Source organism: Ostrea edulis, chromosome 8, assembly GCF_947568905.1.
Source record: "Ostrea edulis chromosome 8, xbOstEdul1.1, whole genome shotgun sequence".
Lineage (NCBI taxonomy): Eukaryota > Metazoa > Mollusca > Bivalvia > Ostreida > Ostreidae > Ostrea > Ostrea edulis.
Window position 1 is genome coordinate 60,555,196 of NC_079171.1, and position 27,460 is coordinate 60,582,655.

Consider the following 27,460-nt stretch of genomic DNA (forward strand, 5'->3'; position numbering starts at 1 on the left):
AGTGTATATGACCTTGGGTTGATATTATGATGCACCTCCTGGTCTTATGATAGAAGCAACCTTTGTGTTAAGGAGAGTCTAAATGCTTTGGATACCTAATTTAGATTGATTTATTATACATTGTTTAAATTCCCTATTGAGAATCTTTCACTCATATTGAGACGTCAACATTACTGTTGAAGGGCTGCAAAATTTTGGCCTATGCTCGGCGCCTATATAAAATGGCCCTTGAGCAGGGAGGGAGACTTTATCGTGCCACACCTGCTGTGGCAAAGGACAGTCACCTCTTATGACAAGCAAGGGGTACTGAGGACCTATTGTAACCCAGATCCCCATGGGATGATACCCTAGTTAGAAGTTTTTGACCTAGAGACATGACAGTCGGACTGGTATGTATAGTCCGATGACCTGCTTATAAGCTGGGGTGTTACGCTGTCTAACGACATGGTGTAGAAATGACAGTCATTCCTCGGAGTTGTTTGGGACAGTAAATTTCATGAAAATAGATATAAATTCTCGTGCTGAACTGTACAACTTAGGAGTAAAAATTTTCTGTGATGATATACTTTAAAGAAATTTCACATTTCACATTTCTTTCTCTCAATCAGTAAAAGGATTAGTTACATTCTTTTGCTTCACATGTAAATTAATGAATTAATGAACAACTCGAAATGACAGTTTTGTTTAATTGATATACACTGCTATTGGGGTACTCTAAATAAAACTCTGGTCTTGTACAAGTCAGCAGTTCCCAGGTCGTTTGATTAATGAATGAATGCATGGTTCTTTGTGCTCCACCACTAATTAATCTCCTCAAGTTGTACTGAAACCAGAACATGTTGAAGTCAGCATTTCTTTGGACGGCTTGTCCTGGGTAATATGGGGACTCTCAGCTCTCACCTGTACATTTCAACTGCCTATAATCTCTAATCTTCTAAATTAGGTCTTTAATCTGAATGTTTTACAATAGGAGAGACATGTTTCGGCTTCTTTGAAGTGTGTTTGAACAGTGACAGCAGTGCAAGTTCTGTTTCAATATTGAAAGTTTTACATTGCTTTTTAATGAAGTGAAACTTATTAAGATCAATGTTTGCATTTATTATTTGCTGATCATATTTGAAAGCTTTAACCAAATAATGATTGCCATATTCAGAATACTGGTCAGAAATATCTTTCTCTTTCATTCTCTCTCTCTCTCTTCTCCTTTCACTTTCTCTCACTCATCTCTTTTTCTCACTCTTTCTTTCATACTCTCCTCTCTCATCTTTCTCTCTCTCATGTTCTATTTCTGTCTATTTCAATCTCTCTTTCCTTCACCCTCCTCTCTGTCTCTATCCCTTTGTTTTTCTCTCTCTCTCTCTCATTGAGACAAGACTGGCGTTCACTACTTGTGTGAAATAGCAGGCGTTTATATAATGTCTACTGTAAAACATTAGTATCTTAAATGGAAAAATTATCTGTTATATGCATGAGATGAAGTTACCCCTGGTATTGTAATATTTTGTATTTTTGAATTATCAGGATCTTAAATCCGGAAGTGTCTGTGAAAACATCTTCAAGAGGCGCTAGGTTTATATCGGTGTGGAAAAAGCAAACTCTGACATTACGAATTTCTCCGTGGTTATTCGGAGAAACTCTAGACATTACAAATTTCTCCGAGGTGATTCGGAGAAACTCTGACATTACGAATTTCTCCAAGGTGATTCAGAGAAACTCTGACATTACAAATTTCTCTGTGGTTATTCGGAGAAACTCTAGACATTACAAATTTCTCCGAGGTGATTCGGAGAAACTCTGACATTACAAATTTCTCCAAGGTGATTCCTAAAGATTAAGCTTTGTGATGATTCTGCAATGGTGGGAAAATTCAACTGTGCGGAGTTTTTCATTGTGAAAAAAACTCTGAATTTCAATGATATGATTTAACTAAAATGTTCTCACAATGTGAAATGTACAAAGGAATCCAAATCTGTTGTTTTTAAGGGAGGTAACTATGAACTAACATAAGTGCTAACTCCACGAACTTCAAAAGGATATAACTCTGAAGGAAATTTGTCACTAATACAGAGAATCTGGAATTATTGTTGAAAAGTGAAATCTAAAAATTCAGGAAATATAGTTTTTAATACAAAAGAAGAGACTCGGGATGAAATCATAAAAGGAATCAGATGACGGTCATGTTTTAATGAGAACTGATTGGTCGAGATTCCGGGATACGCTAAAACTATTGACATACAGAAGCCAGAAACTGCGTGAATAAGTACTGTGTGTATACAAGTACTGTGTATATATAAGTACTGTGTGTATATAAGTACCGTGTATATCAGTACTGTGTTTATATTAGTACTGTTAGCGGTCAAGCATGGCGCTTCAGATGGTCCAGTATATGGACCTGCGACAGGCAATCAATGTAGACCCGCCCACTTTTCACATCATTCAGTATCAGGTAGGTGATCACTGACAGAGACAGTCGTTTTATTTATTGCGTTTTGATACGATTCTCGTAATTATATAGACAGAGGTGATGGGATGATTGATAGTTGTTTTATTTATTGCGTTTTGATACGACCCCCATAATTATATAGACACAGGTGATTGGATGATTGATAAAACAATTTATTTGTCATATAAGATGGTGGTTTGGAGCAGGTTATGGTACCCCCCTCTTGATTGTTAACTGATTGAGAGACGTTTTTAACGATATTGTCGAGTGACAGCACAGTGAATTGTCTTTGTGTAGGTAAGGATTGGGAGGAAGCTGGTTCGGGTTATTTATTGGTCTCGTTGTTTTGGGGATGCATTACTAATGAAACCGACCTGAATCACAAATAATCCTGTTAGATTAGGTATGAGGAAGTTCTTTGTAACACTGCGAAATAAACTTGAATGAAATTCAAATCAAGCGAAAATATTCCCCTATTTAACAAACCAATGCTTTCAGGAATACAAAGTGAAGGTCTGTCCGTCTGTCTCTGTGTAAAACTGAAACCTTGGTCAGAACTTTTAAGCTACAAGACGGCAACTTTATACTTCATGATCTGAAAGGTCAAGGCCAAAGCTAATGTCAAGGTCACTGCTGTGTGATTGATAAAGGTGAATGTCGTTTACCAAGGTCAAATTTTACAACAATGAAAGGTGTCCATATGCAGGAGCACATATTGTTTCACAATTATCGCATGGTGTTTATAAACAGATTCATGGTCATTAAAAATGAATCTGGAGAAAGAAAAAGAATGGGTGAACTATTTAATTCTCTCTCAGATTACCCTCACTGTCATAGGTTCTTAGTAATTGTCACCGCTCTTAAACAAGTCTCAAGCCAGCCAGTTGCTTTCTTGCTGAGTTGATCGATCTGGATATATATGTAGTAACGAGGGAGGGGGGGGGGGGGGGGGGGGGGGGGGGGGAGTGGCTTATCAAGGGGAGTAACTCTGAAAGGAAAATCTAAGAAGCTGTGGATAGATTCCATAAAAATACAAGAGTATACATGTAAGGTTGGCTTTATTTAAAAAATGTGATGTTGGGACAAACTTTTATCGAAGTTCGATAGTAAACAATACTGACCTTCAAACGTCCTTGACCCTGATTTGTTTTTCTAAGTTTTGCTTTATCTGTTGTACCAATGTTGTTGACCACATTTCAGGAACAAGTCAGTGAAGTGGAACAGCAGGTATTTGAGGCGGAAAAAGCGGCCGCCGTCGCCGCGGACCAGGCCGATAAACTGCGACAAAATCTGATCGAGCTCCAACTCCGAGTATGTCAAACCCAAAACTAATCAGTCTTCAGTTAATTAATAACCAATTAATCTGTCATCGCGGATGCAGTTGATTAATAGCTATTAAATGAATTAATCTGTCATCTGATGCAGTTAATTATCAACTAACAAATTAATCTGTCATCTGATGCAGTTAATTATTAACTAACGAATTAATCTGTGATCTGATGCAGTTAATTATCAACTATAATGAATTAATCTGTCATCTGATGCAGTTAATTATCAACCAACAAATTAATCTGTCATCTGATGCAGTTAATTATCAGCTATAATGAATTAATCTGTCATCTGATACAGTTAATTATCAACCAACAAATTCATCTGTCATCTGATTCAGTTAATTAATAACTAACAAATTAATCTGTCATCTGATGCAGTTAATTATCAACTAACAGATTAATCTGTCATCTGATTCATTTAATTAATAACTAAAGAATTAATCTGTCATCTGATTCAGTTAATTAATAAGTAATTAATCTGTTGTCATTAAGTTGTTAACTAACTAAGGCAGTTTACAATCATTATATAATTAAAAAGCTGACTCATTTATCAACTGCATAATCAACTATGAAATCTTCATTGTCATAGATAAATCACAAAACTCACTGACACTGACAGCATAAGTAACCATAGATAAATCTCAAAACTCACCAACACTGACAGCATAAGTAACCATAGATAAATCACAAAACTCACCAACACTGACAGCATAAGTAACCATAGATAAATCACAAAACTCACTGACACTGACAGCATAAGTAACCATAGATAAATCACAAAACTCACTGACACTGACAGCATAAGTAACCATAGATAAATCACAAAACTCACCAACACTGACAGCATAAGTAACCACCAATATGTTTTGTAATCCTTGATTCAATGAACTAACTCAGATGTGTATTGATTCACAGATTAATTAACTATTCATTGACACTAATCCTTAATTAACTAACCAAAATCATAAGGTCAGATGTACAAATCTTTTTCTTGAGTCAAAACTGCAGGTTACTACAGGGGATGCTCACTCCTTCTCACGGTACCTGATCCTAGACCTCCGGTGTTTCCACGTGTCTGTGTTTTTGCCCCACTCCTAATTCAATCTAATAAAAGTTAGCTGTTTTGAATCTGCTACCACAGCAGTGGGCTCCCTTCCAGGTAACTGGCTTGCTGCACGCATGGCAGACCTAACATTTGACTTCCAGGCATCTCTGTCCAATGTGTTGACATCACGGAGTCCCCACTTAACCCATTGGACAGAGATGCCTGGAAGTCAAATGTTAGGTCTGCCATGCGTGCAGCAAGCCAGTTACCTGGAAGGGAACCCACTGCTGTGGAAGATCCACCTAATCCTGCACGTTAATCAAAATGCCGATGATGATGATGATGATGATACCAATTCTCAAAGCAGCTGATTAACTCGTTAATTTTGTATATGTATATTTTTTTTTTTAGAATTCATGAGATTGTTTTAAAATTGCACTGTTCCCTATTGGAAATTAATGTATCATATACATGTACTAGATACATGAAAAACCACAGATCACACCAATGTATAGGGGCTGAATACAGGAATATGCATAGCTGTAAAGGAGGGAGGGGGTGGTAGAACCCATTGGAACCTTTTATATTGTCACCTGTTAGCTAATTTTTACAAATGGCTAAAGTCAGTTGTTTGAAATATATTGTTATGAGTGTTTCCTCTGAAGTCTGTAGATATATTGCAGATATCCCAGAGATATCCTGCAGACAATCAGGAATGGGAGCCTCCACTTGTTCCTTGTTGAGGAGGGAGAGGGGTGGATAATTGTGACACAGATAGCATTTTATAGTGGTTCTTCATAGTAATGTAGGGGCTGTTTGTGTGTCCTCTCTATTCCTCCTCCTCCTCCTCCTCCTCCTGCTCCTCCTCCTCCTCCTCCTCCTCCTCAAATCTCCAGAGAATATGAAGGTGGCTCATATGTTATGGATCTTTAAGCATCTCGTATGCAGTAGAATTCCATCATCGAAAGAGTGATTTAAAGTTTCAATTATTTCAAATGATTTCTTCCCTCTTTGTTTTGTTTGCAAATAAGAGATTTTAGAAAAAATCTTTTAAAAATTATTAACAGCTTTTATCACTCTTTCAAAGGTGAAATCATACTTGATATAAGGTGCTAGCTTTATCGAGCCATTAAATATTTTTTTGTAATAAGCCACCTTTAAATGATTCCTCTCCATTACTCATTCAAATATTGAATGAGGTGACCGTAATGACATGTTATGACTACAGTAAAATCTGCATCTGAGGAAACCTAGTTTTGTCAAAGACCTGATTATCCTGAGGAAGGGAAATAAAGTCATGTAAGAATGAACAGTTAAAGACTAATGAACAACGTTTTTGATGAATTATTTTAGAATGGCTGTGTGTTATCCAAGTGTTCGCCCTGATCCCAATTATGTTGTACCACTTGAACTAAAAATACTACACAGATTTCCCAAGATTTCAGTCAGTCACGGAGAGTAGAGAAATCACAGTCCCATCATACTTCTAAGTCACGTGCACGTGATATACACGGTTTTGTAAATGATTTAGTATACCTGTTAACTGTTTAAATCGCTGAAATGTGAAGTCAGTACCCCCCCCTTTTTTTTTTCTTTCATTTAAAAAAAAAAAAAAGATTCATTCCTTTGATAATTTTGGATTAATTTTCTTTGTTTTTTATAAATTCCCAAAACACCCCAAACCCTCATCCAATCTAAATCCCCTCCCCCCCTTCCCTCCCACTCACTTTCCCTTTATTTCTCCGTTTTGTTTACTTGACTCTGCGCGTATGAAGTAACATTCTGTATTCACTTAAACTCAGTCCCTACATTATCATTTTACTTATCATTTTATAAACGTTTTACTTTTAAATTATTTTATATATAAAAATATTATCAATTACCGTATACATGGTAATTTCTCATGTACATCCGTTCATTATGGGGACTTTATACCTTGTACCTTAAAGGAGAAGGCTTATATAGGTGTTGCCTGCTGCCTAATCCTTATCATGTTATTCATGATATAAAATACTGTTTAAATAGCCAGTTAATTGGTATTAGTACAATATGAATTCTAAAATATGATAATTATTGCAAATTTTGTTATTACATTTAACAGCGACTGTTACAGGTGCTAACATTTTTGTGTGTTGTTAACATTTTCTGATATTAACAGTTTTGTGTAGTTAACATTTACTAATATTACACACAACATATTTGTGTTGTTAAATTTTGAATTACATGCAATTAAGGTAACAAAATTATTAAGCTATAAATAGCTAAAGTCTATATTTTGTACAATCCCCAATGTTAGAAATTTTACAGGATTTCTTTTTCATGTTCTAATTAGAAAAAAAGAGAAGAACGACTTTTGATTATCACCATAATTTGTAAACTGCTCAAAGTTCCTAGGTGTAAGGATCTGGCTTTGAACATTTTAGAATTATCTCTGTACTTTACGCGACTTTTTAATTCATTTCTTTTCTTTTTTTTCACTCAGGGTAACTCTGCAGAATCCAAAGTATTCACAGAGCCGGACAGTCAGGGAGACGATGCTTCACAACAGGTAAGGTCAAAGGTCAAGGTCATCCTACCTATGTGAAAATTTTTTGCAGATCTTAGATTAATTAGAATTTAGTAATTTATATATGATTCATTATGAATTAATACAGCACATTTTATCTCGTCTTCATGTTGCTAACTATCAAAAAATAATGAGAGAATTTTAAAAAATGCATAGGACACAGGGTTTTTAAGTAAATTCATTTTATTTTGTCATCAGGCCAAAACCAGGGTATGTTGTGAGATTTTGAGCTTGTCTTTCCTCACAGTTTGTGAGAGAGAGGAGAGAGAGAGAGAGAAAGGGAGAGAGGGAGGGAGAGAGAGGAGAGAGAGAGGAAAGAGAGGGGAGAGAGAGTTGTTTCTGCACTGGATTGGTTTTTGAATTGAACTCCCTGCTTATTCTGTGTGTGCTCTGTTTTTCTGTCTCTATTTACTGTATGTTGTAATATCTGTGGTAATGTAAACTATTCACCCTGTACAATCTATCTCATAACTATACACTGCATTGTCTAGTGCGGGACAAGGCCAAATCTAAAAAAAGTATTGTTTCCTGTAAAATGTTAGTGGAGGGGGAGGGGGCTAGAAAATTTGGACTTTTCTGAAACTTCTGTATTTTATTATTTTATACACATATTGTGTATTTTGTAATACATCAATGATTTATATCTTAATCCTATATAATTTTCTCAACAATTCAAAAAAAGAGGAAAAAGAAAAATGTCCATTTTCATAGGACTTAGCATACATTTAAGTCTCAGAAATCTTGCCTATAGAATATTTCATTAATGAAAAAAAAGCAATTTGGTTTATAGAAAATTTATCTTTATTTGTTATATATGTATGTCATTGAGCAGCGATCATGGTTTAATGTTATATATTATTAAACATCATACTGGTTTATTGAACAAAACATGATTCTAAATTTGAAATTCATTACTAGTCTAGACTGCGTAAATTTATACACATTGATAAATCTCTGACTGGAAAATGGATTTTGATTTTATGGCATAAAGCTGTTAAGAGTTTGCTGTACCATCAGATTTAGAGACCATTTACCCTTTGAACAGTCATTTTATTTCTATTTCATGATGGACGAAACCTTTTCCAATATGTTTACAGAAACCTGTCTGATGACCTGTAACGGTTTATTTTAGTTTCAAAAAGCAAACAAATGTCGCAGAAGTTGGATACAGTCCGGGTTTTTCTCGTGCTTTGAAATAGAAATATCGACAGATGTTATCCAAGCCGTCTCTAGTCAATATTTGTACGCTTGATTTTTCAATAATTTTCTCCACAGTCTTAAAACATTTTCTCCAGGAAATTGGTCACTATGACAATCAGATTTTGCTATGACGACGCCCGGTCGGTAGTATGCGACTGGGAGTAATTAACTTTCTGTCTCGTTATACCCTACAATGTAAAGCTTTCAAAATCCAATTTTGAATTGGCCTCAAATATTAATTTTTCACCACTTCCTTTACAATATTGCCGATAATGCTGGAATGAAAAGTTAAGGCATTTATAATGATCAATAAATTCTAATCGATGCTTTGTGATGCTGTAGCACGGCCAAAAAAAAATAAATGTTCTGAATCCTGGTCAGGTGAAATAGAGTGTTTTTGTTATGGGACATTAGTTACTAAATTCTTTCATGCCTTTGTATAAATATAAAGTTTCGATGAAAAGACTGTTGACCCAGAAACGTTGAGGGGATAATCATTCAGGTTGCAGCGACTCATTGAAGACAAATCACATTAATTGTATGTTTTTAAATCTGATGCGTTTATGGAGAGAGAAAAGGGATATGATATTAGGAGTAAAAATAACCCTGAGCTTCAGAGCCTGCTGATGTTTGTAACGCCGTGTTTTTATTAGATGGATATGGGATTTTAATGACCAACAATAATTAAAGAGCAGCTTTCATCTCCGTTATCTTACAGGGAAAAGTGACATTTCATTTGAGGTGTAATAAAACGGGGATATGTGATGTAATGATGACAACAGATCGGGTCAGAGAGCCATGTTTTCTCTCCGCGGAACAAGACAAACATATTTTGTGAAGATGTGAACAATGAACAATATTATAAAAGGAGCTAGGATTTAAAAGAAATTTTTATCTTGAAAGAAAATGATTTTTGAACGTTGAATACTGAGTGGTGTAATTCTGTGCTGTGTGTTGTTGGCACTGTGGGCTGTTATGTTGTGCTTTTTCTTCACTTGACTGAAACATGGATTTCAATTTCAATATATTTTTCACATTTTGTAATGTGAAATGTTGATGTGAAATGGAGTTATAACTATGAAACACAAGCTTGTTGTCATCAAACCGAAGGCAAGGACATTGAAATTTCTACACAATGTTAATATTTAATTTTGTTTAATGTTGAAATTTCAAACTGTTTAATGTTGAAATTTCTATTTAATATTGAAATTTCTGTTCAATGTTGAAATTTCTTTTTAATGTTGAAATTTCTGTTTTATGTTGAAATTTCTGTTTAATGTTGAAATTTCAGCTTAATGTTGAAATTTCTGTTTAAGTATTGAAATCTCTGCTGTGTTTGTTAAGGAAATATTTAGTTATAACCACTAATGTTAAACATTCTTAGCTATATATAATCATTCATGTATTTAGAGGTCCATGTGTCACTTTTAATTCATTTGTCTATTAGTTATTCAACTATTCTTCATCAGTTTGTTAATTACCATGTAATTATTCAATTACTGTTAATCATATGTTTATTTAATCAGTGTGGATTTTTATATATTTAACGACTTGATTATATCCACCTCTGTTGAATATTATACATTTATTTCACACTGTTAATTTTCCCAGGAGAGCCGACCCAGCACGAAGTCTAGCAAGCAGTCCGTCTCCGTGACCCAGAAACAGAAATCAGCTGCCAAACCCCCACCCACCATCACCAAGTCTCCTGTTAAGGTCAAAGGTAAAGGTCGTGTGTAATTTCTAAGATATTAGTGAAGGTCAAAGGTTAGAGATTATATGTATATCTGTATCTAGCTTACAGGAGTTAAAGGCTTCCCCCTTTTTTCTTTCAATGTACACCTAAATGCTAAATGTTTTCATATTCACAAGACCTTTTTATATAGCCATCATGGGCATGTATTAAGGTATGGTGTAATACTGTACGTACGTCTGTCTGTCTGTCAGCACCATGTATTTGTTTTATGTCCTGTTGAGAATTTTTCACTCATGAGACGTCACCAGCGCTTAGCGCTTATGGCCATAGCAGTGAGGGTTCTTTAATGTGCCGATGTCTGCTGCGACCTGGGACCTCTATTTTTAAGGTCATTTCAGAAAGACCTGTGATTCTCACTTCTAAACGCTTAGCGTTTGGCGAAGGAGCAATCACCACCTATGTTTACAGCTAAGTTTGACACATCAGCCATGGCATGGGCCGGGCTTGAACTCATGACCTCCCGCTTATGAAGTGAACACTCTAGCACTGTACTGAAGGCTGAAGACACACCAAGCTTGGTGCACAAGTTCTCAATGATGAGAGGAAAAAGTGTTTTATTTTTCAAGGTCAAACGTTAATTGAAGTGTCGTGCATATGGGTACCATGATTTGTGTTTCTGTCTGTTGAAGTTGCTGATTAAGTGTTTTTATTTTGACAGAGACTGCAGAATCCTCTATTCAGGATGAAGGGGGAGATCACTCCTCCGCTCACGTGGAAACGCGACAGTCCAAGCGGAACAAGTCCACGCTGGATCCCGTCCCGGAAACGGACATCAAGGCTCAATTTGAGGACAAGTTCGAGCTGGCGGATGAGAAGTCTTGGGTGAGTATATTTATCTACCAATTCATTTAACGCAAGGATATAATGCCAATTGTTAATTGATGATAATATAAAATGTGATATTAAATAATATTTCATGTGATACAAAATAATATTACATGTGATATATAATATTATTACATGTATAATATGATAATATTACACATGATATGCAACACTTCACTGAATTTTATACTTGTATGCCAAATAAACATTCGCAGAATTTAAGACTTTTTAATTTGACAAAATTAAAGTAGCATGAAAATTAATGGAAGCGTCTAAATCTCAGAGCCCTACATCTTCCTGTGGAAAATGTCCTTCTTTCATCTTCCTCCTCTTCTGATCGCCCTGTGATAATTTTCACTGCACTGTAATTGTCAACAAAGCATAGTTCATCACAGCCCTATCTCTACAAAGAGCGAGTGGTATTCTTGTTCCCAAGGCAATCTGTTTTCTTTTGTAATCAGTAAAATCTCAACAATTCCAAAGTTTTTGATGTCAACTGAACGTTTGGTTAACCAATCATGTGATAAAGTAATCTGTCTTTGAATTTGAAACTAATCAAAGAACTCTAAAAATACTAAATTGACTATAAGGCCACATAAAATTATTTCTCTGGTTCTCAGGCCAATTTTCTTCAAAACAGATGAGGGAGGGAGGCTTTTTATTTTTCATTATTGTTAGCAATAAAATAGATGAGGGAGCCATTTTTTTTTTAAACTTGGAACTTATTGGGGAAAAAACTTTAATCATAAAAGTTCTATAACTGAATCATAAACACAGTAGACTTTCCTTTATCTTGGTCATCAACAAGAGAATTTATGGCCTGGTCATCTGAACTAGAGACTGCAGAGCTCTATATGTATAGGGTACCCAAGTTTGCCGATGAGAAAAAAACAATAAACCTAACGATGTAAACCCCTACTCTGTATTCTAGAATATTTACACATAAACAATCTACATTACTACCAAAGTTCATCCTGAAATTTCGTTTACTCCCCAAGATATGCAAAAATGATTTCAGAAAAATGTCCATTATTGTAACTGAATTTTAGCTGGGTCCTGGCATTGTGACACTAAACAGAATGTTTGTGCATTGCAACAAGCAATTATATAGAATGTGCAACATTAGATATCATTTTTAAGTCGAATGTCTTACCCCAATTTTTAAAATAAGTTTCATAATAGCTCCAACTTCAAGTGACTGAAAATTGTAAAACCGTCTGCACTTTCACTTTTGACAGCCACATTGACCAGTGGCACTAAATACCCAAAAAGGATGAATGACCCAAAACAATTTAGAGGCTCAAAAATTAGTTTTGGTAAATAATAAGTCAATATAGTATACAAATTATGCTAATAACAAGTCTTATGAAGATACACAGCTCTTGATGTCTAGATGTATCCAAATTACATTAACATTGGTGCTTGATGATTTGGAATAATGAAGTCAATATGGGTAATTAGTGACACCGGTCTAAAATGGCAGAGATATTAATGTGCCGACGGTTTTACAATTTTCAGTCAGATTAAGCTATTACAGAACCTTATGAATTGGGGTAAGAAGTTAGATATATTCACCTTTACTGAGATCATGAACCCAAGTGGCTGTGATTCATTCGGAAGTTACAAAGATTCAAGATAACTCTGAATGGAAAATGTGAAATTCAGAATGAATGCAGATTTTTTCCTCTAGATATGTATACACATTACCAAAATCGATAAAATCAGCAATGCGGCAACCTCAAAATGGATGCACGTGGGGCATGAGAACTTGTCGTTTCAATTTTATTTGACCTAATTTTTGGTAATTTTCTTAGTGTTACTTGTTTAGAATATTTGTTTCTCATGAGAGGCACCACAGCCCAGCATCATTATCACATAGGCATAGAAATAAAACACCACAGCCCAGCATCATTATCACAGAGGCATAGAAATAAAACACCACAGCCCAGCATCATTACCACAGAGGCATAGAAATAAAACACCACAGCCCAGCATCATTATGAGAGAGGCATAGAAATAAAACACCACAGCCCAGCATCATTATCACAGAGGCATAGAAATAAAACACCACAGCCCAGCATCATTATCACAGAGGCATAGAAATAAAACACCACAGCCCAGCATCATTATCACATAGGCATAGAAATAAAACACCACAGCCCAGCATCATTATCACAGAGGCATAGAAATAAAACACCACAACCCAACATCATTATCACAGAGGCATAGAAATAAAACACCACAGCCCAGCATCATTATCACATAGGCATAGAAATAAAACGGGTGTAGATTTCATTATTAAATATTTAAATTACTTGATAGCACTTTTTCAAAACAGAAAAAGGGAGTAATATTTAAAGAGAAAGCAGCAATTATTAATATTTCGTGTTACATGTTGTATGGTTGTTTAATGTAATCCAACCCGCGTCTGTATACTGAATTAATATTTTATGAGGGGTTTAATATCACCAGTCAATAATTATCAATATTAGATAATTAGATATACAGATAATGTGTCCAGGGGAATAATTCCTCCATTAGCCTTCAAATTTATTTTTGCACACAAGGGGATTTTTAGAGTGTGTTAAGGGGAATAACTCCTGTGTACTCCGCTAGACTTTAAATGTTTTGTATTTGTTGTAGTCTTCAGTACCTAAGGATCAGGTTCCGGGGAGATTTGCTCAGTACAGACAGTTGGTAAACAGTGTTTACTCTCTCTCTCTCTCTCTCTCTCTCTCTCTCTCTCTCTCTCTCTCTCAAGTTTGATTACAATTATTATTTCAAAACCTATCAGCCACGTATGATTAATTGACCCAATTATTTTGTTTTATTTTGTAGAGCCATCAGAGGATATCCGAGTTAGAGGAACAGTTGGCCTTGACCTTGGCCAAAACTCAGAGAAAAGTCAACACCCTCAAATCTCAGTTCCAGGACCACAAATCTAAATGGGAGGCAGTAAGTCTATTACACCAGATCACAAATTTAAATCGTAGGCCAGAAGTTTATTATTCCAGATCACAAATCTAAATGGGAGGCAGTAAGTCTATTACACCAGATCACAAATCTAAATCGGAGGCCAGAAGTTTATTATTCCAAATCACAAATCTAAATCGTAAGCAGCAAGTCTATTACTACAGATCACAAATCTAAATCGTAGACCAGAAGTTTATTATTTCAAATCACAAATCTAAATTGGAGGCCAGAAGTTTATTATTCCGGATCACAAATCTAAATTGGAGGCCAGAAGTTTATTAGCCCGGATCACAAATCTAAATTGGAGACCAGAAGTTTATTATTCCGGATCACAAATCTAAATTGGAGGCCAGAAGTTCATTATTCCGGATCACACATTTAAATGGGAAGCAGCAAGTTTATCACTATGACAAGAAAACTAAATGGGAGGCAGTAAGTTTATAAATGCAGACCTCAAATCTAAATGGGAGGCAGTACTAAGTTTATAAATCTGGATCAGAAATCTAAATGGGAGGCAGTAAGTTTACTGCTTTTGTGGAGCTGAGTAGACCCTCTCCCCCCTCCCTCCACCACCCCCCCCCCCCCCCCCCCCCCCCCTACACACTGATACACCTGAGGACCTGTCACTTAAGCAGTCTGAAATATTTCAAATTTTTTTTATTTGCAGGAGAGAAATGTTCTAATCGAGCAAGTGGAACAAGCACAGAAACTCCAGAATGAGGCTGAGAAAGAGGCTGACGACGCCATGACACAGCTCGAGGAGTTCATCAACGAACAGGAGAAACTGGTGAGTGAGAGAAAGAGGGAGGAAAGAAAGAGAGAGAAATAATGTCAGAGAGAGAGAAAGAGGCTGACCACACCATGACACAGCCAGAGGAGTTTATCAATGAACAGGAAAAACTGGTGCGAGAGAGAGAGAGAGAGAGAGAGAGAGAGAGAGAGAGGCTGACAAGCTCTGACACAGCTGGAGGAGTTTATCTAGAACAGGAGAAACTGGTGAGTGAGAGAAAGAGGGAAGGAGGAGAGAAAGAGAAAGTGAGATTGTGTATTTGAGAGAGAGAATAAGAGAGAGAGAGATAGAGTTTGTGATGTTATGTAAAGTGTAGGAAGAAGGCTTACAATAATTAGCTGTGAAAAAAGAAAGGATGATAGAAATTAAGGATACAAATTGTTTTAATTATGTCAATGTAAAGGAAATCTGACCAGTAAATCATCTAGACCCGCTCCGAACTTTAGACAAGTACCCTGGTTATATAATCACAGTGGTCAGTACCCCGATTACAAAATTACAGTGGTCAGTACTCTGATTACATATCACAGTGGTCAGTACCCTGATTACATAATCACAGTGGTCAGTACTCTGATTATATAATCACAGTGGTCAGTACCCTGATTATATAATCACAGTGGTCAGTAACCTGATTACATAATCACAGTGGTCAGTACTCTGATTACATATCACAGTGGTCAGTACCCTGATTACATAATCACAGTGGTCAGTACTCTGATTACATAATCACAGTGGTCAGTAACCTGATTATATAATCACAGTGGTCAGTACTCTGATTACATATCACAGTGGTCAGTAACCTGATTACATAATCACAGTGGTCAGTACCCTGATTACATAATCACAGTGGTCAGTACTCTGATTACATAATCACAGTGGCCAGTACTCTGATTACATAATCACAGAATTCAACAAAGGAAGCTAAAATTCTAAAGTTGTTTGTTTACCCTTGCCCATCTGACTAAAAGAAATCTTTCCAGCTCAAATGTTTTTTCACTACTTTTAAAACTGATTTTATGCAGAATTTTAAAAATATTTCTGGGTTGATGGCTCCTAAGTTATGTTGACAGTTTTTGCTACTTTGAGAGTCTATTTCAAGAAACGATCGACAATAACAGTGACAGTTTGAAGAGAGAGAAATTATTTCATTTGTCTACATATCCACCCCAGCTCTTGCTGTTAAAGTTAGGAGAAGACAAGCTAAACTAAATTTAATGGCCTCCATAAATTAAAGACAGCTCATCACACCAATACTTGTACTTTTTTATGACACTACGTCACAAGATAACGATTTAAATGTTATGTAAAACTATTTGTATCGATTGATTTGTTTGCCTGTCATCGTATCCCAGTGGATAAAGTATCGGGTTAGTGACCCACAGATCCTGAGTACAAATCGGTCAGAGCCCTTTGTTCATATCTATTGAAATATGTTTTTGAAAATCTTTTTTTTTTAATCCAAAATTGCATATTTTCTGCCCTTCTGATACCTGTACTTATTGCATAATGTTACCATATCCATATGATATCTTTCATGATTGAATTATTCTGTGCTGATTTCAGAAACTTTTTTAGGTATATTGACTTAGATAAATGACACATGCTTCTAAGAAAGTTTTTTTTTCAAAAATGATGAAAATCTTAAAAGTAGAATTAATACCATTTACTGCATGGAATTTAATTCTCATGATTTCTCAATCAAGTCCAAATTAGTGGGGAAGTCAGTATGTAGAGTTATGTAGGTAGGGGTGCTATATTTCAACTTTTTAAACATCACAGAAAATGAAGTCCATTAATTTATAGGAATTTTGTATTGTTACGTACTGCATCCAAAGTAAAGCCAAAAATATACATCAATATCAACCCATGCATCCGAGTTTTTTGTTCTTTATGTAGTAAGTGTCCTCAGAATCACATGTTGAGTTATTGGATTTGGGTGTTATGTAGAGTCTTGTATTACATGGCAGATCGGGAGGGTCTCTCTGAATGGATAAGTGGTGTTTAATTAAAGTCCTATCAATGTAATCATTCAGGAAAACATGTTCACTTGTCATTGAATTCAAACGCAGAACTTAAAAATGACAAATATATTATTGTGAGACATTGATGGGCAGTGAATAGACTGCTCAGCATGTTGAGAAGAAGAAAATGGATTCTATATTGTGGGTCCGGGGTGTCATTGTGGTGTTTTTATTTGACATGAGGGGCCTGCACTGAAATGGAAATCTGATTTTGTTCCATAGTAGAATTTCTAAACCAATTAGAAATGTTTAGATTAGTTATTAAATCCTGAATGGTAAGACCCGTGTCGGAGCTCTGGGTGTACTGAAATTAACGAGCCAGAGGTACGTACATGTATATTTCTTGATTGCTGGATCATCCCTGTATGGCTTATAGACATAATTGTAATGTTGATACAAATTACATGTGTTCGATGAATTTAAAAAACACTTTTGTTTTGATTTTGAAACAAGATATATTTAAATAGATAAGTAAAAATATATTTAATTGAAATATTCATCGTTAAGGTTTGTCACTGGTATGTTTAGTCAGGGCTGGGTCATGCCTCTCAATTTTCATATCGCGATCTATTGCAATATTTCAGACTGTATTGAACCTGATATAATTACAATGTTTACAAGTAATGACAAAATAAGCTTATAAAATACATGGTTTACATTATATCTCTATTCATTTATTATACCCCCCGCAACAAGTTGTGGGGGGGGGGGGGGGGGGGGGGGGGGGTATACTGGAATCGGGTTGTCCGTCTGTCCGTCCGTCCGTCCGTCTGTAGACGCAATGGTTTCCGGACTCTAAAGCATTATCCTTTCCACCTACCGTCACCATATCATACATATGGACTACCCATGGGATGAAGATGTTCCCTATCGATTTTGGGGTCAAAAGGTCAAAGGTCACGCGCACTGGACATCGAAGTAGCAATATGGTTCGGTTTGTCATGCCATTTGTTTTTTACACTCAGAAAAGAGGTAGTTTATACCTATTACCAACACCCTTTGGGAGATTGGGGTAAGCGGGGGGTATTCTTAGTGAGCATTGCTCACAGTACCTCTTGTTTACCTAACTTTTTTTTAATTTTCAATTAAGAACAACAAATTAATTGAACAAAGAGAGAATATGAAACATGAATGGTAAAATTTTGTCTAAAATGGTTGAAAACTGATACACCAATATTGAAAAAAATAACTACTGCGATACAATATAATTTTAGGACTATATATTGCAATACTGATATCATATTACCCAATGCAATGTTGATATTTGCCCAGCCCTATTCATTTTTTTCTCTCGTGTACATAAGATTTAAATGATTCAGAATTCCCGTGTCTCTTTCAGAAGAAAAAAATGTCACAAGTTGTAAATCCTGTGCAGAAGTGTGTGTTATTTATTCAGTGTTTTAGGATCTGTCAGAGTATTTCCATTTGGAGCAGGTTTAGGGTAGTGCTGGTACTAATCAGTGGGTGATCTCTCCCGTATCTAAGATGTATATAAAACAAGGGCACCCCTGTCTGATTGATTTAAATGGAGCAACAAGAGCAGTGGGGAGAAGTCTTATTCAGGCCAAGCCAAGCTAATTTCTCGTGTGAAAAACCGTTTAGAATCATACACATTCATTTGTATTCTCAGCTCCATCTAATTAACTGTATTGCATGCTCATGAAATGTAGAATCAGATCTACAGGTCATAGGTCAAATTTATGCAGTTTACTGCTATTACTTAAGGACAATAGGATACCCAAAGATATTTGTTATCGAATTTTGTAAAACTATTTGTAAATGTTCTATTATTGCTAAAAACGCATATTTACCACAAAATCTTTACTAGGAATCCACCTTTGTTTTTGGCATTATTCACAAATCCTTCCTCGAAAATATAATGGTAAAACATTACTTCAAATCAATCTCCTTCAAAGCCATCATTTTATTGGTGCATTTCATGTAGTAACAATGTACTTACATTGGTGTTGATCAAAGAATAGAAAATTCCATGTAAACACAACAAAATCATACTTTATTTTTGTATCCTCATAATGACCTTGCTTGTTATGGAATAATGTCTATAAACATTTAAAAATGCTATATATTAGATATATGAAAACTTGAGTTGAAATCAGACTATTTTAATTGTCTTGCATCTGCCCTTTACGTGTGTTTCTATTTAAGGGCTTGCTGGGTTAACAGTTTTATGTAGTGCAGGATATTTCAGATCAATATAATTAACATGACTTGGCCTTAAATTAAATCCCAATTTACAGATGACAATTGACAGAAATGGTGTAAAGCACTGAAGACATTTAACACATACTGGTGTTAGGCTTAGTGTAGGATACTAGACAAGCTTTGATTTGACAAGAGTTCTCAGTTTATGTGTGTTACATACCCCAGAGAATTTAATGTGTGCTATATATCCTGGAGAATTCAATCAAATTAAGGACCAAAGAACTCCCTTAGACACCGGGTGTTATGTAACAGAAATATAGGTAATGTATTAGCATGGGATTGAAGCTGTGTGTGAGTGTATTAGGGAGAGAGGGGGTGCCTTGTGTTGTTAATGACATGGTTTTGTGACATTGGATTGAAGCTGTGTGTGAGTGTGTATTAGGGAGAGAGGGGGGGTGCCTTGTGTTGTCCGCACCTTTCCCCGCTGATTTGATTCTTTTTCGGTGGATATTGAGATGAAGGACATCTGGATTTATCTGTAGTACTGACAACAGTAGGAAGCAAATTTGGGAAAAACAGGTAATAAAGATAGTTCATGAATTTGGGGGAATACCTGTAGAGGAAAAAAAACCCATTATGGTAGGAACATTAGGGGATTGTTTTCCGGTTTTTAATTTGTCCAAACCTTCTCTGATCCTTCGACGGATCTCAGTAAGTTTGTTGTTTGGGAGCCGATGACGTGGTTTGTGAGCCAGTGACATGGTTTGTGAGCTAATGACATGGTTTGTGTGACAGTGACGTGGTTTTCGAGCTATTGACAATGTTTATGGGACAGTGACATTGTCTGTGTGACAGTGACATGGTCTGTGTGACAGTGACATGGTTTGTGTGACAGTGACGTGGTCTGTGTGACAGTGACATGGTTTATGTGACAGTGACAAGGTTTGTGAGCTAGTGACGTGGTTTGTGTGACAGTGACATGGTTTGTGAGCTAGTGATGTGGTTTGTGAGCTAGTGACAAGGTTTGTGTGACAGTGACATGGTTTTCAAGCCGGTGACATGGTTTGTGAACTATTGACAATGTTTGTTTGACAGTGACATGGTTTGTGTGACAGTGACATGGTTTGTGAGCTGGTGACATGGTTTGTGTGATAGTGACATGGTTTGTGTGACAGTGACGTGTTTTGTGAACCACTAATATGGATTGTGTGACAGTGATGTGGTTTGTAAGCTAGTGACGTGGTTTGTGAACCTGCAGTGATGTGGTTTATGAGCTGGTGACATGGTCTGTGGGACAGTGACATTGTTTGTGGGACAGTGACATTGTCTGTGTGGCAGTGACATGGTTTGTGTGACAGTGACATGGTCTGTGTGACAGTGACATGGTTTGTGAGTTTCAACATTACATTGTACATTTTTATCATCTGTATTGTACTTGTTGCAAAAATGGAACAAGGAGGGCAGAGGTGAGAGTGGGAAGGTAGAGGAGAGGAACAGAGAGAGAGAAGGGAGGGATAGAGAGAAGGGAGGGATAGAGAGAGAAGGGAGGGATAGAGAGAGAAGGGGGGGATAGAGAGAGAAGGGAGGGATAGAGAGGGAAGGGAGGGATAGAGAGAGAAGGGAGGGATAGAGAGGGAAGGGGGGATAGAGAGAGAAGGGAGGGATAGATAGGGAAGGGAGGGATAGAGAGGGAAGGGAGGGATAGAGAGAGAAGGGAGGAAGAGAAACCCTTTAGAACTGCACCAGAAGTTTGGATGTATTCATTGAAGTTTCATTGAAACTTAATTGTGTAACAGATTGTTGTGAGCGAATGATTTAGCTGTAATTTTTATAGATGTATACAATAAATCTTGAAACCGATGGAGGGGTGTAAATCTTAAAACTAATAGAGAGGTGTAAATCTTAAAACTAATGGAGGGGTGTAAACATTTAAACTAATGGAGGGGTGTAAATCTTAAAACTAATAGAGAGGTGTAAATCTTAAAACTAATAGAGAGGTGTAAACCTTTAAACTAATGGAGGGGTGTAAATCTTTAAACTAATGGAGGGGTGTAAATCTTAAAACTAATATAGAGGTGTAAATCTTTAAACTAATGGAGGGGTGTAAACCTTTAAACTAATGGAGGGGTGTAAATCTTTAAACTAATGGAGGGGTGTAAATCTTAAAACTAATATAGAGGTGTAAATCTTAAAACTAATGGAGGGATGTAAACCTTTAAACTAATGGAGGGGTGTAAACCTTTAAATTAATGGGGGGTGTAAATCTTTAAACTAATGGAGGGGTGTAAATCTTAAAACTAATATAGAGGTGTAAATCTTTAAACTAATGGAGGGGTGTAAACCTTTAAACTAATGGAGGGGTGTAAATCTTAAAACTAATATAGAGGTGTAAATCTTAAAACTAATGGAGGGATGTAAACCTTTAAACTAATGGAGGAGTGTAAACCTTTAAACTAATGGAGGGGTGTAAATCTTTAAACTAATAGAGAGGTGTAAATCTTAAAACTAATGGAGGGGTGTAAACCTTAAAACTAATGGAGGGGTGTAAACCTTTAAACTAATGGAGGGGTGTAAACCTTTAAACTAATGAAGGGGTGTAAATCTTTTTAAAGTAATGGAGGGGTGTACATTTTTAAATTAATGGAGGGGTGTAAATCTTTTGTAGGAGGAAGAGGAGGAGGGTAAACGAACAGACATCACCCGCCGAATCAGCCAGCCAATCCCCAAGGTCGTGACCCCGCCTCCAAAACAGGTGTCCCCACCCCCTCAGGTGGTTACCGAGGGAACAGACCAGGAGCTGTCCAATCTCATGCAGCAAACAGATGATGCCAAGGTAACGACGATTCAAGGGACACAGTTACAGTTTGAGTTTTTTGTGCAGTATGCTAGGTGTATATACCACTTATCATAAACTATAATCTAGACTGTCGCTAGTGACCCCATGGGAAATTCTACCAAAAAGTCACAAACAACAGTCAGTCAGTGAATACAGCCTCGGATTTGACAGATTATAGTTATACATTTCTGCTGAGGCAGGTTAGACTGTTATTTCTATAGGAATTCATTTATACTGCGACAGTTACATGCTTTTTATCTATTCTTGCTTACTTAATTACTTGTCTATTTCAAAGCTAGATATCATCAGCAACAATGTAGAATAAGTAATTAGATAGAACAAACGATGTGTAAAATGAATTTAAATATAATCACGTCACTAGCGATTCCTTACAGCCAAGTTTTACATAGTGTTTGTTTGTATAGGTGTACGATTTTCCTGACATACCATTTAGAATTCTTTTGCTTTTATTGCTAGAAAACTCAATAGTAGCTGTAAATTTGAATACTGTATATGGGGTTATTTTTCCCTTCTACACCTGGAAACAATTTTGTCCCTTTTTAAATTTACCCAAATGCAGAAAAGTTGAACAATTATTGCCCAGAGATTTTAAACTCGCTCATTCATAGATTTAGCCACTGACGAGAATGAAAGGAGCAAAAATAAAACCGGCAAAAATTTCCCTGTACACAATAGACAAAGCAGTGTAGATAGATAGATAAGGCTGTAGTTTAATCCTAATTACCACAAACTTTTAGTCCCAGCGACAGAAATCCGGCTCCAGCCGCGTCTCCTCAGCCGACCTGGATGGGGATATTGCTCCCTGGCTGTTGTCTAGAGGAAAATCCAGGAAATCCAGGTCTAGAATGGAATCTGCTAGCTCCCAATCCGAGGAAGACACGGATGAACAGAAGCGAAGATCCTCTCTCTCAAAAGCCAGTTTCCAGAGTAAATCGGAGAGGATCCAGTCGGAAATGTCCAAACTGACTGACCCCGACGAAGAAGACGAGTATCGAGTGTTTGATGAAGATAGAGCCTTAGAGTCTGACAACAAGTCTTCCTCCAGAAATCGATCAAAGTCACAAAGGAGTTTGAAAACAAGATCTATTTCAAGAAAATCTCTGTCTCATGAAGAGTCTGGGCTAAAGTCAAGGTCATCCAGAAGAAATTCAAAGGTTGAAGGTGTTGAGAATGAGATTAGCGAAATGTTATCTCAAGAGGAAAGTCACATCTCAGCCCGAGATAAGAGTCGACTGTCGAACAGAGACAGAAGCCAGTTATCAGTTAGAGATAAAAGTGAGTTGTCAAGGAGCGAAATGTCTACTCGAGATAGAAGCCAGTTGTCAGATGCAGAAGGCAGAATATCAACTAGGCGGAAAAGTCTTCTCCAAGACAATGATCTTAATGACCTTGAATCCAAGGCAACGTCTAGGAGGAGTTCCCGTGGTAACATCATTGAAAAAGAATCACGCCAAAGCACACACCATAGCCGGAGAAAATCTCGTGTTTCAGATAAATCTCGTGTCTCGGATAAACAATCCAGACAAAGCACTCACTTCAGTTTCAGACCTGACATGGAAGATGGATCTGAAGAAGGAGAAGAGGAGGAAATTGAGGAGGAGTTAGTGCAAGACTCGAGGCGAACCACAGCATCAAGAGGAATGAGGAACCCAAGCAAAATCACGTCGAGGAAGACAACAATGTCCTCGCAAGGATTGAAATCTGAGGAAGAAATCATTGGTCTGGGGGATGATGAGGAATATTCTGAGGAGGACTTTGAGGATGAAGTAGAGAGGGTCCATGGATTTGAGTTTCAGGATAAGGTCGCCTCGAGGACAAGATCGCAGCCAGTGGGCCGGCTGTTATTGGAGGAGACAGACACCTCGCGTCAGGTGGACACGGCGCCAGGATTAATCAGGAGAGGGAGTATCAAAAACAGGAAGATTTCGTCTGAGGTATAGAATTAACAGCACAGACTACAACGCCTCCCCCCACAACAAGGAGTCTAAAACCACTTGTGTTGATGTTTTCTAACAGTCGTGGTTCTGTAATGTTTATCATAACATCGTTAAAGAAAAAGCACAAATTTGACCGTGGTTAATTTTGCCGCCCTCCAAGCTTTCACCCCTATTAACTGTCCTGTGTGATACTCGTCAAATTGTCATGTCTTTTCACTGAAACTCACTTGTTTCACGGTCACTTTGATACTTGTAATTTTGAGTTATCAATGATATCAACCATCGAAACCAGTGATGAAAATAGCCACAATTTTACTTTATGGAAAATTGTCTCTCTCTGTATGTTTCACCACTATGTCAGCATAGCACTCATAAGTTTCGTGTGGTAGTGTAATTGTGTAATTTACTATGCTGAAATAGTTCTACATCAACATCTCACTATATTGATTAATTTTTAAGGAACTCTACTATCATCACTCATCATTACCATCATCATCAACATGAGAACTTCTTTCTCTTTGTTAACAGTCAGTGTTATATTGTTTAAATCATCCTGGTTTGCAGGCACAAAAATTTTAACTAATTTCTGTCAATTTGATTCTCTAAATACACTGTAACAGCAAAAAGTAAGTCGGATTGATCAGAGTGTATCATTTTGTTGCTTTGTTTCAAATTGATTTAAATTCATATATCTGTTAACATGCTCGATGTAATTTTTGTCATCATTGCTCAGTGTGATTTTTGTCATCTGATTTTCTGTCAGCTGTTACATGGTTGTAGATTACGTCGATTCTTTTGACTGTTTTAGGCGGAGGCGAGGATAACGTCGGGAGCCATGTCAGCTCCACCCGCTGTGGAACCGGAGGAAACACCCCCCAGGATGGAGGAAATTAGAAAGGTAAATACAGGGGTGGATCCAAGTTCTTCACGCAGGGGGAATACTATTCATTATATGATAAAGATTTTAGAGAGAGAGAGAGAGATAGGGAGAGACAGTGCATGTTTTTATAATTCAGATTTGTATTCCCGTTACTTCAACTTACTTGAACTGTTTATCTAGTAAATATACCAGTTGGAAGACATTTTAATGAACTCTACCAACTGCATACAAAAAGTCAGTCCCTGCTATTATAATCACATTATTTCTATATTTATGGGCTTATAGTTACATTTTGTCAGCATGAATTTTATTATCAAATTTGATATTTACAAGATTGACAGAGAGACCTCAATGTCGGACATTTATAAAATCACAATCGATGGACAGGTAAAAGTTATCTCCCTTAGTGGAACTCTCCATTAGCTTTTGTTGTACTGTTTTCAATATTCCTGATTTGGGAACTGATTTGTTAATATTTTGTGCAATATCATATTACAAGTGATTATATAGTGGAATATTTTTTTTTTTTATGTGTGTGGCAAAAAAAGGAAAGGCGATTTTACAGTTTTCAGATTATTCTAATAAAGTTTTTGATCAACCTGAAATTGTCGTAACTGATTAAAAAATTCTTCTTTACATGAAAATTGTTCCTTCTTAGCCTTTCCTTAAGTAATAAAGCTTTGTTGTATTTCATTTCATCTTGAAATTTTTACAGTATTTAATATTATGATAGTTTAATGCTGTGCCCTACTTTTGGTTTAGTCTGTATTTCATTTGATATTGAGATTTTACAGTATTTATAGTGAAATAGTGTGTCTTACTTTTGGCTAAGTCTATATTCTTCACATTTTTCTCTGAATGAATAGATAGAAGCTCAAATTGTTGTACAGACAGTATTTACTCAGAGTATATACCAAAGAAACTGTAGTCAATGGAATAGATCATGTAGAAGCATTCTGATTTTATTTAAGAACTAAATTTCATCATCGAAAATATATGAGGGCAAATGAAGTGCGGTGACGCTTCACGTTGGTTACTGCATGAAGCACATTAGTGCCTCATGAAAAGAGTCACAGTTCATACCGTCGTGTGTTTTCAAAAATGAAATTCATTTCTTTGTATATCCCTTCTTCTTCCATTTCTCTCAGAATTCTAGGACTGAAACAATACACCCCCCTCACGATACAATACGTATTGCAATATTTATTCCAGGATTCAATATTTTCAGTACAATACATTTAGTAGAAGAAACTAATAATGACTGTAAGGTTTTAATTACGAAGATTAACAGTCACAATTTTAAAAGCAAAATGTTTCCAAACCACCAAACGGTAAGATACCTGTTGGGTGTGTATAGTGATTATGAGTTCATTATTGTTTATATTGGACGGTAAGATACCTGTTGGCTCTGTATAGTGATAATGAGTTCATTATTGTTTATATTGGACGGTAAGATACCTGTTGGCTCTGTATAGTGATAATGAGTTCATTATTGTTTATATCGGACTGAGATACCTGTTGGGTCTGTATAGTGATAATGAGTTCATTATTGTTTATGTCAGACTGGAGACTAACAACAAGCTGACCGTTATCGAACGTCATTTTGTCCCTCGTGCATGTAAAAATAATAAGTACAGGTCAAGCCCGATGTATTTTGCCAAACCTGATTTTAGAAACATATCAAACTGAAAATCGAGGCAATGAATCAAACATTGAATTGAGCGTTTATATTGGAACAGTATCGATATTTCTGTGAATCGTTTCAAGCCTACCGAATTCCCCGCCGTTAAGATAGATGCAAGTTAGATGTATTGATATGTGCATTATTTACAACTGCAGCATGTTCAGGAAGAAAAGGCTATCATTACAATTTACACAGATATCAAAAACATTGAAAATGTAAAATATTTACTAATGTACATTGATCAGTCAGGTTTTTTGTTCATTTGGGACTCAGTTATAGAAGCCTAGTGGATAGGGCTGCTCTTTCTGAAAGCAGATGATTCAGCTTTGATTCTCGTCCGCAGAGGCCTCTGACGTAGGTAGTGACTCCGAGATTTCTTAACACGGGTAGTGACTATCTGTTCACTAAGTGCCCGCTTCAGAAGTGAACATTACAGGTCTTTTAGATTGAAAATGGAGGTCCCGTATCTCGGTATGTGTTGGCACAATTAAGAATACTCATCACTGTTACGTCCCTGAGCGCCATTCCTAGGTCAACATTTATGGCACTTTCACCTTCAGCAGGTGACATCTTATAATACATTTCTTATTCTCAGAACTTTGTTACTAGGTCTGTAACAAGCACTTAGTCGGAACCATTTGTTTGAAGATTTCCTTGCTCAGTGGTGACAATTAGAACTTAAATACAGTCAGCAGTTCAAATTTGAGCTGAGCATGATTTTCTTTTTCAGTGCAGCAGTTATTTTGTTTATTTTACAAAAGGTCCATGTTTATCAACAAATAGTGATTATTGATGGCAGTTAAAGTTAAGCTACTGCACTATCATTCTAATAACATTGTGTCGCTTCGTTTGATCAAGTTAAGGTTTCTCGTAGATTTCATTGAAACAGGTTTTACTTTTGTTCTCAATGACCAATCACATTTCTACGTTTTTCTCAATGACCAATCACATTGAAAGAACGACATAGCATGGTCATTTAAACTTACTAT

At 36.4% G+C, this 27,460-nt stretch overlaps 1 protein-coding gene across 5 annotated transcripts in view; it reads left to right on the forward strand.

Annotated features, from left to right (window-relative positions):
* LOC125662488 (myosin heavy chain, striated muscle-like) overlaps positions 1-27,460 on the forward strand; it is an 87,244-nt gene that overhangs the window by 43,630 nt on the left and 16,154 nt on the right. For 3 of the 5 annotated variants that reach the window (XM_048894723.2, XM_048894724.2, XM_056146778.1), the window contains exons 14-24: positions 3,644-3,754; positions 7,302-7,367; positions 7,584-7,595; positions 10,197-10,308; positions 11,000-11,163; positions 13,810-13,863; positions 14,005-14,121; positions 14,807-14,926; positions 21,779-21,946; positions 24,716-24,805; positions 25,121-25,174. In XM_048894723.2, the coding sequence (XP_048750680.2) occupies positions 3,644-3,754; positions 7,302-7,367; positions 7,584-7,595; positions 10,197-10,308; positions 11,000-11,163; positions 13,810-13,863; positions 14,005-14,121; positions 14,807-14,926; positions 21,779-21,946; positions 24,716-24,805; positions 25,121-25,174 (1,068 nt within the window). The remainder of the gene's footprint in view (positions 1-3,643; positions 3,755-7,301; positions 7,368-7,583; positions 7,596-10,196; positions 10,309-10,999; positions 11,164-13,809; positions 13,864-14,004; positions 14,122-14,806; positions 14,927-21,778; positions 21,947-24,715; positions 24,806-25,120; positions 25,175-27,460) is intronic. The other 2 variants (XM_048894725.2, XM_056146779.1) reach the window with 1 other exon arrangement.